At 58.9% G+C, this 12071-nt stretch overlaps 2 protein-coding genes across 5 annotated transcripts in view; both read left to right on the top strand.

Moving 5' to 3' along the window:
- Window positions 1-5077, top strand: part of MLPH (melanophilin) — a 45076-nt gene extending 39999 nt beyond the window's left edge. For all 4 annotated transcript variants that reach the window (XM_037009706.2, XM_037009708.2, XM_037009705.2 and 1 more), the window contains 2 exons: window positions 2172-2272; window positions 3543-5077. In XM_037009706.2, the coding sequence (XP_036865601.2) occupies window positions 2172-2272; window positions 3543-3569 (128 nt within the window). In that variant the 3' untranslated portion in view covers window positions 3570-5077. The remainder of the gene's footprint in view (window positions 1-2171; window positions 2273-3542) is intronic.
- A 2466-nt stretch (window positions 5078-7543) lies between these two features.
- PRLH (prolactin releasing hormone) lies at window positions 7544-11077 on the top strand. The gene is made up of 3 exons (XM_017661853.3): window positions 7544-8125; window positions 10192-10346; window positions 10838-11077. The coding sequence occupies exons 2-3, from the start codon at window positions 10247-10249 to the stop codon at window positions 10999-11001; spliced, it is 264 nt and encodes an 87-aa protein (XP_017517342.3). The 5' UTR covers window positions 7544-8125; window positions 10192-10246; the 3' UTR covers window positions 11002-11077.
- The last annotated feature ends 994 nt before the right edge of the window (window positions 11078-12071 follow it).

Genomic DNA, 12071 nt, shown 5'->3' with positions numbered 1-12071 from the left:
TGGGGCACAGCGGCTCGTGCCCCTGCTCAGCCACACACACAGCAGCAGCCCGGCCACCCTCAGGGGCCTTCCAGCAAGCTGGCCTTCGGATACCTGGGATCTGCGGCTTTAAGTCCGCAAAGGTGGGGGTGATGCTGGGGTGTTTTCCTTGTTGTGGTGTAAACTGTCCTGATACGGTGCTTGGCTCCCGACCTTACACAAAGCACAGAATATAACTTAGCCCTCCTTGATGTACTGATGACAAGGACATCAGCTTGTCCCAGGGAAAGGGACATGGGGCCACCACCTCCACCGCACATAGCCGGGCTGTGGGGGTGCCATGTGCACTCGCCGCTGCCCCCCTCGCAGCCTGACCTCACATCATGGCAGGGGAGGCAGCCCCTTCCCAAGGCAGGTCCTGCCCTCACTGCTGAGCCATTCCTCCATCACAGTGTCCCCTGCTGTCCCTGTGTCTGAGCTTTGCCCCCACCACCCCATCCTCCCAGCTCCGCCCCAGCCACAGTCCCAACAGGGAGCTCTGTTCATGCGCCTCTGCCCCCCAACCATCACTGGCTCCCAGCCACGTGCAAAACCAAGTGGGATTCTTAGCGCAGCCTTCCAGGTTTCACTGTCTGCCGCACGCTGGAACCCTGCCTGCCCCTGATCACCTGCCCATGGGTGCACTGCCCTTCCCACTGGACAGCACGCTTCTCAAGCACGTGCCGGCTTCAGGGTGCCCCATGCTGGGACAGGCCCCCGTGCCCTTGCCTGGGCTGCGCCCTCTGCCAGGAGCACCCCTCCCTCCCTTTGCCCTGACCCCTGACCTTTGAAGTCCTTCAGCCCAAGCGTGATGCCTCCCCCAGGAGGTGCTCCACTGCCTCCGTGGGCACGTCTTCCCGTGTCCCTGTTTGCACGCTGCTCACCGCCAGGGTCACACCAGCCACCCCGCCTCCACACCAGCTCCTGCTTTACACCCCCGAGCTCCCAGCCCCGTGCAGGTCGGTCCAGCGCCAAGCCTTCGAGATGAACCTCTGATTCAGGGCCACCAGCTAGGTGGATGACTCTGCCAGAGGGATGCCCTGCTGGGGGGCTAGCAAAAGGCTCCTGGGGTACCATGCGCTGACCCTGACTTCCGCCAGGTCTCATGGCTAAAACCCAAGTGGAGGCTCATGAGAAGCAAGAGAACAGAGGGGAGCTCTTTAAGCCCCCTTTATGACTGGGTTTTTGCGGTTGAGAGCCCCTCACATCCAGTGCCAGGCCCCGGGAAGCTCACAGGCTGCAGTTGCTCACTCATCTCATGTCCCTCCTGCCACCCTGACCAGCCTCGGCGGAGTGCAGCTGGTCACTGGCCCAGAGGTCAGCCCCCACAGGCAGGTCCTCACGCCTTCACTGTCAAGGTGGGGGGGCCACACATGTCCTCACCGCTCAGTAGCAGTGATGCCTGGGTTCGCAATTCCCTCAGCAGTGGTTGGCCCAGGAGCAGGGACGTGTGGCAAGGCCGGAAAAAGTGCACCCTGCCCAAAATGGAGCAATGAACGGCTGGATGCCCATCAGGCAGCTCTCAGAAGCCAGCCCTGATTTGTACCACTGGCCAGTTTCTGGGGCGTGAATACGTTCACGGTGGCTGATTTCAAACCACCCCCCATGACGCCACTGAACTTGGAGAGGAGGCGCGCTCCTGCACCCCGTGGGGTACCATGGGGGGCTGCAAAGGGAAGGAAGGCTCCGCCAGGTTGCTCGCCTATGGCCATGAGCACAGTGGACAGGGGTTTTGAGGCCAAATGCCCCAACTACAAAACCAAAGCCCTGAGGAGGGACCCTCCATTCTGAGGGTCAGGGTCCCAGGACCCCCCAGGCCATTGTCATGCCACAGAATTAAAGGAAAGGCGAGGTTGTCCCCCAGACACTGTGCAGTGCCGTTCCCCGTGTTGGCCATGTGAGCATCTCTGGGGCACAGGGAGGGAGGATCTGAGCGCGTGCTGCAGCACAGAGCAGAGAGAGAGCTGGACTGACCTGTTATGTGCACGACCGCCAAAATGAAAGTGCTTTGCTAAAAAGGCTTAATGCTGTGAAAACTTCTCAAAAGGGGATGTAGCCACTTTTACGCCGCCTTTTAAACTCGTTTGGGCACCAACACTCGTTTGGGATAAGCTTATGTGTAACGAGCTCCCCGGCTTCTGTTTTCCCCAAAGGCAAAGTCAATGACTCCTTTGTCCGGAAATCAGTGTACCGTGGGTCCTTGACGCAGAGAAACCCTGACAGCAGGACGGGGACGTCCCACCACAGCTTTGCGGTAAGGGTTTACCTCGGTCCCTGAGGCAGCTTTAAAATTCTGTGACCTGTCAGATGTACATATTGACATTAAGTCTTCAGAGTAAAGAAAATGGGGAGAAACTGACAGATAAAACCAGCAAGAGATATAGGGAAAATCAAAACATTTCTTAAAGGTACCAGTGTCCCTTTAAAGCACTGACGATGAGGTCCCCGCTGGCTCTGGGGCAGGTCTCGGGGACAGTCGATGACTCAGTGAGGACACCTGCCCCGCAGCCCCACCAGCCCGCCTGGTGCTGTAAAGGTCGCTCGGCAAACCGCGTGTGTGGATGGCCAGGTCAAGGTTGCTGTCCCCCGACTCCGGTGGGAGAGGGCTTCCTGCAGAATGAGTTTCCTGGGTTCCTCCCAAACCCCAGGACGTATCAGGGTCCAGACACCTCACTCCCAGAGGCTCTCCACACCCACAGTCCCCCAGCACTTTACTCTTCCTATGAACCCCATTTTTAAAAAGGATTTCCAAGTATGTCATAATAGAGTTATACAAAAACAGGTGCAAGACTGTAACACGACCAAGCTTTGTGTCGGCAGATGGGGAGGGGGACACACGTTTTCCATACGGCCCTCCCAGGCCCCACAAACAAGGGCACATGTGTGAGTGGAAGCAGTGAAGGGCTCACCCCCTGCAAGGCCCCACCTTAGCCCGGAAAGAGGCCATCTGGGCCATGGCCAGAGCACGGCCATCCCTGACGGAAGACCATGCTGATAAATATGAAACCCACCAGTGGGACCTGACAAAGGAAATGCTTCCAAATTAGAATGTACCTCCCCATGTTTCCGAGCTTTACATTTTTAAAGACTTTCCATCCATATGCCTCATTTGATGAGGGCCAATGTCATTCACCCAGATTCACAGCTGGGGATACAGAGGCAGAGAGGGGTTGAGTTAAAATCCCCAGGGCATTGGACTAACGCCTTCTGATCAACACATCCGTGTGTCTATGCACATAGCTGTGTGCACTCTGTGTGTGTGTGTGTGTGTGTGTGTGTGTGTGTGTGTGTGTGTGTGTGTGTGCCTTCGTGTGAATACTGGTCTGTGTAGTTGCCTGGGGATATCTCTGCGTGCACACCCATGCATCTAAACTTGGGTCTACCTGTGCACACACCCATGTGTTCATATGACCCTCTGCACACCACGTGTGTTCTGTGCGTATGTCTGTGTCTGTGTGTGTGTGCAGGCCCACATACATGTATCTGCACACACTTACATGTGTATGTGTGTTTATGCTTCACAGAAACCCGTGATGACCCACCAGCCTTAATTGGGGAGGCTGGTCAGAGGAGGACAGACAGACAGAGCAGCTCTGGCCCCCGCTTTCCCCACTTTGGCCGTCACGTCCCTCCATCTGCCCTGCACACAGTCCAGGGGAGAAGCAAGAAGAAACGCCATCCCTAAGGGAACCCCAGCTGGGAGATGACGGTGGTTCGCAGCCCTTCACCTGTTTACCCACCTTCACTGATGGCTGCCAAGCCCCCCACCCCCACCCCACCACCCCGGCCAGCCAGCTCTGACCCGGGAAAACACCTAACTCATGCATCTTTCCTTTGGGACAATTTTGTTGAAACGTTTTGAAGGACACAAAGAAGACCGTTTCCCGTGTGATCTTCTACTCCTTTCACTACCGCCTGGAATGGAAAAAGGATGGCTCAGTGTGGCACCAGCCACCTGTGTGTTCTTGGGCCATGTACATGGAAGTGTGGGCCGGTGTGTGTGTTCCTCTGTGGACAAGGAAATTGGGCATCAAGGCAAGTGACCAGCTGAGTAGCGGGGGAGGGATAGGCCCCCCCAGGCCCCTCACACGCACATCTCTTCTGCAAGCACACCTACTCTGTGGCCAAGGGCAGAGCCCGCATGGTAGCAAGTGGGCATCTGGGCAATGCCTAGAGGCAGGTAAGGACCTGCTGGAAGAGGTACTGGTGGAGCTCTAGGTAGGCGGGCAGGCACTGGGGCTCCAGCCCAGCACTGCCACTCACTGGCACAATCCAGGGGGACAGAGGGCCAGGACCAGTTAATGATGCCTGCCAGCCACTCGCCGTTGGTTCCGTAGAGGAGCTCCAACTCCTGCTGCACCTGGGACAGTCTGGGACCCAGAGTTCCTTCTGGGAGGCAGTGCGGCTCACCCAGTTTTAAGGGGAGCCCTCTGGGACCCTCCAGGACTACCCTTGAACACAGAACAGTAATTGCAGCTCCCACTGAGAGGGCTGCCGAACGCTTCACAGGGACTAGTTTATTTAATCCTCCAATTAAGAATAGGCCCATTTCGCAGAGGAGAACAGGGAGCCCTGAGTGTGAGGCAGCCTCCCTGGAGCTGGGCTCTGCTTACATGGTCCTCTGCTGCTTTCTAATGCGGCTTTGGGAAAGCTTTGACTTTTCTGTCTCGAATCACGTGGTGTTTGTGTTCAAATGAAACAGTAACCAAAAGAGATGGAGAAATCATGTCCCAGAGCCTTTGATAACGGGCCTTTCTCCTGACCTGTCTGGGGGCCCGCCCCACCCCTGTTGCACAGACCTTACACCACTAGCTTTGCAGTCCCAGGGAGCCCGGGATGTCGCAGCCCCGCAAAGGCCACGTTGTCCACAGGCTGACCCATGGCAGCTCCAAGTGTGATTGCAGCTTTTCAGAAATCTGCTTGAGTTGACCCGACTGACCAGGCTCCAGGTTTGTGGAAAAGAAGGATCTCACACTCCATCTCAGGCTGGAAGCTGGTTAAAAGGCACAGGTCCTAAGTCAATGCTAAAGCAACTAAAGGATTCCTGTTGATGAAAGGGGGTCCGTTCTTTCCTTTATGTGTACCGTCCTTATTCACAAAGTGAGTTACCGTCAGCATGAGTTCCTGAGTCGAAGAAGACATGGGCCCTGCTGGCTCTGAGCACCCCTGACATTAACATAATCAAGACAGTGGACCAGGCACCAACCGCGTGCACCCCTGAGCTCCAGGGCCCCCTGCCTCTATTGCTGACCTGGGTGCAGAGAACTTCCAGCCCCAAAGCATTGGTGTCCTTCAGAACGCCCCCTTCCCCGGGGCCTGGAACCATCGCGCAGTGCCGGTTAGAGTCAGAGCACAGACTCCTCCACTCCAGTGGCACACAGCGGGGCCCGACAGGGTGCAAGGTCCACCACCTTCCCTAATTTGTGGGTACACGGCAGGAGGCCAGGACCTGACTCTCCTTCCCAGCCTCTTGGGCGGGTCCCTGCCCATCCCCCCTGCTCCCAACCCCTTCTCAGTCCCATCCAGTCCCTTAGGCATGGCAGACCAGCTACCGCCGCCTCCTCCAGCATCTCCAGATGAACTTGACCTTTACCCCAAATGTCGTTGTGCCCACTAACATCCACTCCACCCACCCAGGGGCTCAGGCAAGGTCTGGGGCCATCCTTCCCTCCTCAAATTCAACCCCACATTCTGTCAGAAAAACCTGCCACACTGCCATCCACGTCCACAGAAGCCCACTGCTGCCCACCCCTGCTGCCCACCCCTGCTGCCCTTCCACTTCATCCGCTGTGTGTCCCCGTTCGGGATGCATTTTCATGCCAGACTTCCACCTGGTTATTTTCCATGATGTCCAGACCTGGCCTCGCTGCCTCCTGCCTTCTCTCATCTCTCGTGCCCACTGGCCGTGCTTGTTCTCTGATTGCATCATGTCATGTCCACTCTGATGCCTCGCGGGGTCCAGGGCATTCTTCTTCTCAAGACCTCCGTTATGACCTGTGAGCTCACATCCCTGGGAGAGCTGGCCACTCTGTCTGCCATGCCTGGGGCAGCCCGCCCAGTCAGGAAGCCATCGCAGCCAAGGCCCGCTCGCCTTCATCTCGGAGCCCCTGAGAGCCTTGTGAGGAGTCAGTCTCCCCAGCCTGGGAACCACCAGCATTGCTGGTTCCAGGGACGACGGCCAAGGCTGGTCAGCCTGCCTCTGTGGTCCGAAGCCCCTCTGCCCCTGTGTCCCCCCGCCGAGGCTGCCAGCCCCTAGGTCTAGTCCCGGTCAGCAGATCAGGCCACATCCATGCTTCCTTCCTGTCTATGCTGCTGTCGCAAAAACAGTTGGATGTTTACTACCTGGCCTAGGCTTTTGTCACTGATTCTGCAGCAAGGACAGTCCCCAGGCACAGCCAGGGTGAGGGAGAGCTACACAACATCTCTCTAACTTCCCATCTCACAGCCATCCAGCAGCCACCCAGCAGCCCCCCGCCCCAGCTGCCTCTGCCCCCCGGGGCATCAAACACCTAGTCTGGGGCGGCTCCCCTCCCGCAGCGCCTCCTGGGAGCCAGGGACGTTCATTTCACTCTTTAGTTCCTCCAGGTTTTGTCTGGTGAAAGGAGCCAGCACCTCACACTAACACATCATCTGGGCAAACACCGAATCCGAGTGCCTCGGAAGGGGACCCTGCAGAAGCTGGGACGGTGCTGTGCCGGGCGCCGCTCCGCCCAGGGCTACAAACCAGGGCACTTCAAGCAGCAAACCCCCGTTCTCTCGCCGTGCTGGGGCCCCAGGTCCAAAGCCTCCCTCCAGATGCTCCAGGAGAAAATCTGTGCCTGCATCTTCCAGCTCCAGGCAGGAGAGGCTCCTGCCTTCCTGGGCTCGTGGCCACGCAGCCCAGCCTCTGCCTCCCCGTCACACGGGCTCCTCCTCTGCCCGCCTCACATCCCTGCCACCTTTCTCCTCTGCGGACACTTGTCCTTGAATTCAGGACCCTCTGGAAGACCCAACAACCCCATCTTGAGCTCCTTACCCCAATTACGTGTGCAGAGACCCTTTTCCCGAGTAAGGTCACATTCCCAGTTCTGGGACTTAGGACACGGATATAGGTTTGGGGAGACACCATTTACCCCACTTTAGTAAATTAAGAAATCTGTTATGATTTGCTTACAGATATCGATCAGTGGAGCCCCACCCAGAGACTGTAAGGGAGGGTGGGGGGCCCAAGGACAGCACCCTGCTCTTGGAGGCCAGCAGCCCCTCCCCTCACCTCCGCCAGAGGGTGTGGGAAGAGCTCCCTGCCTCCAGGCTCTGATCAGACCCGCTGGGGGTGGGAGGACAATCCCGAAGCACACAGAGGCGAGTGCAGCCAAAATGCCCTCGGCCAGGCCTGCAGCCCTGGGCTCCTCAGGTCCAATGTCCCCCGCTGTCACAGTGCCCTCTGTAACCTCTAACAGCTGCTGCCAGAGACCGCAACTGGGGAAGGGAGGCGGCCTTTCCCTTCCAGGGAGGCTGAGGTCTGCTTGCACGCTGAGCCGGGGGCTGGAGCCCTGCCTCAGTGCCTGGGTGCCCCCTACCCATGTGCCTGCCACAGCCCCTTGGTGGCCCCAAAGTGGCAGGCCAGCAACACCACACTGACAAAGCTACTTTGCTGGAAGGGGAGGGCTCACTATCCCCCTACACACTCATGCACACATGCACATACACACACCCCACAGCGGTGCCAGGAACCTGCCTCCAGCACCTGCAGTGCCACATCTCGGTTGCCCTAGGCAGCCCAGGGACTGTGCACACCTGTGGGGACGGCCCAGCGGGCCCACCTCTAAGGCAGGACTGCCGTTCCTGATCCACCACAGGCACCACACCCTCCTCACAAGAGCCGCCAGGAGCTTTTGGCCACGCTGCCCCTGAGCTGCCCCCGAGAATTCTGATGGCATCTGTCCCCAGCGTCCCTACCCCACAGCCCAGGGGCCAGCCCTGCACCTCCGCCATCCCCATGCTCCTTGCACCACCCTGCGCCCCCCAGGCACAGATCGCCCAGGGAGCCCACCAGCCATGGAACCTTCATCTCTGGGAAAGACGGCCATGGGGTGAGAAAGAAGTGGCGTGACCGACCCCCTGACAGGTAAGGGGCCTCCCTGAAGCCTTCGCTGACATCTGATGGAGCCACAGCAAGGGGCACATTGCCCCCCTGTATCTGAGGGGAGCACCCAGGAGCTCTCCCCCAGAGACAGCCTCCTGATTACCCGTAACCGCGTGGGCGTGACCTTAGAGCGAGTTAGGGTGTTTGGTCCAAGTTAAATGATAGAATGTTATGCAGTTATTTAAAATGGCACAAATACACAGATTTTTTTGAACAACTGGAGGACACGATTGTTAGATGTAAACAATGAGATTCAAAGCATGTAAGCCTGATAAATCCCCAGAAAATACATGAGGAAGCCCCAGCAATGAAATACACCACAGGTGACAGGTGATTGGCCTCTGATCCTGGGCACTTTCCTTTCCCATTTTTGTCTATGTTCAGTTATTTCCAAATGTATATACATTGCTTTTATTATAAAATTAATGTGTTTAGCACTGATTTTACAGTAAAAAAATAACATTCATTTTTATGATAAACTTCCTTTTATTTTAATTGTAATTGATAATTAATTATAAAAGCACTGCAAAAACCTAGAAAAAATATTTAAGTTACAGAAACAGGATGAAATGGTTTGCAGATAGTGGATTCAACAATGAAAAAAGCCCCAAGGTGACAGACAGGACTGAGGGTGGGGAAGAGATGAGCCGCCGTGCGGGGCTGGAGGCTGGTCCTTGGCCCGGTCCGCTGGAGGCAGGCGGAGGGGAGACCCTCAGGGCGGCCTGTCCGTGTCGGGCACCCTGCCCAAAGGCCAACTGGAGAAGGGAGGCTAATGTGTTTTAAAGCCACTTGGCCCAAATGAAATTATACAACCCAGGAAGGGACAAATCATGTCACTGGTGAGAGTCTTTTAAAAGAACAAGTCTCTCCTGATGCCACCCCAGGAGGGAGGCGGATGTGGTGAGAGCGGGGGTGTTAGGGGCTATAAGAGGGGCGAGCTGGGCCTTCCTGGTCACCGCTCAGACCACCCCGGCACCCGTGCCATCCTCCTCGGCACAGTGGTGAGTAGCTCCTGCCCTGGGGGGTGCGGGCTCTCTCCCCTCTGGGCAAGGGCCGGGTCCTGCTCACACCAGGTCCTGGCCACGCCGGGCAGCTCTGCCTGCAGCCGCATGTCACCACGGGGGACAGGCAGGCCTGCGTATCTGAGGGCCACCCGGCCTGCCCTGAGCCCTCCATGCTCAGCCGCTGTCTATGGTGGGGACAAAACGAGAAGGTGTCCCATGCAACTCGGCTGGGAACGCAGACCAAGGGTCCCGCTGGGCTGGCAGCAAACGTCGCCAGCGCTCCAACTCTCAGGGGGGCAGGGAGCTCCAGGGGGACCAGGGTCCAGGTGCTGCTGACATCCTCCCAAGACGATTTCCCTGGCATGGGGCCTCACCCTTTAGACATGTCTCTTTGTGACCCTGTTTCAGAGTGGCACCTTCATTTCCTCTAAGCTGGAGGGCACCACCCTCCCCGTGTGTGACACCAGGTCTCTGAAAAGGAGGGAAGTGGGCCTGTTAAGTCACTTGGGCAAAGAGCACTTCCTGGGGGGCTCAGGGACGGGCCGGCAAGCTGCTGTGGGTAGTGAGTCCCCTGAGCATGTGGGGCTCTCGGGCGTCTTCCGATGGCTCCCCAGGAGCGCCACAGGGGGCCGGCCCTGAGGGAGGGCTCCCCAGGCCTTCCAGAAGGGTGCTGCTCGGGAGCCCAAGGTGGGGGCGCCCTTCTCCCCCTGTGCCCTCTCCTCCCCGGTCTACAGGGCTGTCCGGCCGCAGGTTGGATCTGGGGTCACGGGAGGGTGAGTGTTCTCGGTAAGGACAGAGGGTGCTGACCAGTCTATGACGGCCAGCTTCCCTGGCGTCCTCCAGTGAGCATGGGGGCAGGATGGAATAGGTGGCCCTGGATGGCCAGGAGGTCCGGGTCCAGGGCTGGCAAGCACCCTGCCCCTGAGCCCCAGCCCATGAGCCTGGTACCCCCCCGGCCATGTCACGGTTGGGCGAGCAGCCCTGGCCTTCATACGCGCGCACATCCTAGTACACCTGCACCGCTGCTCCGCCCTCCTGCCCCAGGTTGCACCATCCCGGGTGGCATCCACCTCCAGCTGGGCCTCAGCGAGGAGCAGGGATGAAGGTGTTTCCGGCCTGGTTTGTGTGCCTGCTGCTGCTGGGCCTGGCCCTGCACGGGGCTGCAAGCCGAGCCCCCCAGCTCTCCATGGAGACCCGCAGTGAGTATATGGCCCCGGGCACCAGCTTCCCCCTCACCCCCTCCTTCCCTCTCACCACCTACCCAGGGGCACAGTCCTTGCTAAGCACCCCAGTTTGGGGGCTTGGTCTGCTGTTTGCCAGGCCTCTCCCCAGAGTGGCCCTATTTCTGCTCCCTGATGCCCCATCCCTGCCTGGCACATGGTTGAAGGGTGCTCTGGGGCCAAGCCAGCCTTTCCCACCCCTGGCACACCTGGGGGATGGGCAGGAAGGGGGCATTGGTTAATTTGAACTCCCCATTTCCCGAAGCCACCCTGCCACCCAGAAGTGGCCTCACCAGGCTCCAGATGCCCCTCCTTTGCAGGTGGGACCTAGCATGGCCTGGGCAAGTCGGCTGCTGTGAACGGAGGCCCTGGGGATGCCGAGCGCGTGCACCAGGCCCTGCCGCCTGCAGGTGCGCACGGCCACCCACGGGTTGCATCTGCAGGCACTGCCCCGGCTCTTTCCGTTCCAGCCCCTGACATTGACCCTGCCTGGTACGCGGGCCGTGGGATCAGGCCTGTGGGCCGCTTTGGTCGGAGGAGAGCAGCCCTGCAGAACGTCCGGAAGCCGAGCCTCTGGCACCTGCTGGCCTGCTTCCCCCTGGAAGGGGGCACTGAACACTCCCGGGATGGGTGACAGTGACTCCAAAAGCCGGCTCCCAGCACCTCCCCCACCTCCACAGGCTACTTCCCCTTCGATACTAATAAATGCAGCTGGCCTTGTTTAGACGCATCTGTGTGCTCACAAACCAGGGGCTGTGCTCCCTCATGGGATGTTAGCTGAGAGGACATCAGAGCCCAAAGGCCCCGTGACTTGCTGAGGGCACCCAACACCAAGCAGGGGAGCTAGGGCCACCCTTGGCCACCTCAGCCCATAGCAGCCTCCATCCAAGCCACCCTGAATGGCTGCCCAGGCTGTGCACTGCACAAGGCCAGGGGCACTGCATACCCTGTGGGAGATCCCCAGAGGAGCACAGCACAGCCCCTCAGCCTGCCCTGGCCCTCTATGAGCCCCAGGCCCTTTACCAACCTGGTTGGTACTCAGAAGAGAACAAGACCATGGGTTGCTTGTTTCCAGTCCACAGCAGAACAACTCAAGCCTAGATTGCTTCCACTTCCCACTGGTCCCTTTCTGCCTGTTTCAAATCACCCAGGATGCCTTTCTGTGCTGCCTCAGATGCATGCTAACTGGGCCACTATCTGGGCGACTGAGCCCAGCCCTTAGCTTCTCTGGGCCTCAGTCTCCACATCTTAACACCCAGGACAGTAGCACCCACTTCATTCCTAAGCTCAGGGAATGCAGCCTCAATACAGTGTGGGTGTCCGATGGGTATAAACCCCCTTCCCCACGACCCATGCGCCATCCAGCGTGGGGGCAGGAGGCCTGCGCCTGCTTGCAGGGTCTCCTGAGCCCTCCCTGGCAGCAGGACTCCATCTATCTGTCCACACTCAGAGGACCCAGTGGCCTGGCCCCAGGACAGACCTGCAGGACTCCAAACCCAAGCCTTCTCTGCTGCAGCTGCAGGGAGGCAGGGACCCCCGGCTGTCCACCAGCCAGCAGAGGACGCAGGGCTGGCCCAGGCCACCCACCTGGGGCTGTGCCAGGGGCTGCCTGCCTCCCCAGACACAGGGAGGCCACAGGGAGGGCAGAGCTGGTTTCCTCCTGGGGGGAGACCGTCACGTCGGCACCTCCCCAGGAGAGAGCTG

The sequence above is a fragment of the Manis javanica genome, chromosome 12 (assembly GCF_040802235.1).
Source record: "Manis javanica isolate MJ-LG chromosome 12, MJ_LKY, whole genome shotgun sequence".
NCBI classification, from domain to species: Eukaryota; Metazoa; Chordata; class Mammalia; order Pholidota; family Manidae; genus Manis; species Manis javanica.
Note: the sequence above shows the minus strand (reverse complement) of the source record. Positions and strands in the feature narration are given on the sequence as shown.

What these genes read in the sequence shown, in the direction of transcription:
- PRLH (XM_017661853.3), top strand. Translation starts at nt 10,247, where the DNA reads ATGAAGGTGTTTCCGGCCTGGTTTGTGTGCCTGCTGCTGCTGGGCCTG. An exon ending in GCTCTCCATGGAGACCCGCA is followed by an intron (nt 10,347 to 10,837) that starts GTGAGTATATGG and finishes TTTCCGTTCCAG; the next exon opens with CCCCTGACATTGACCCTGCC.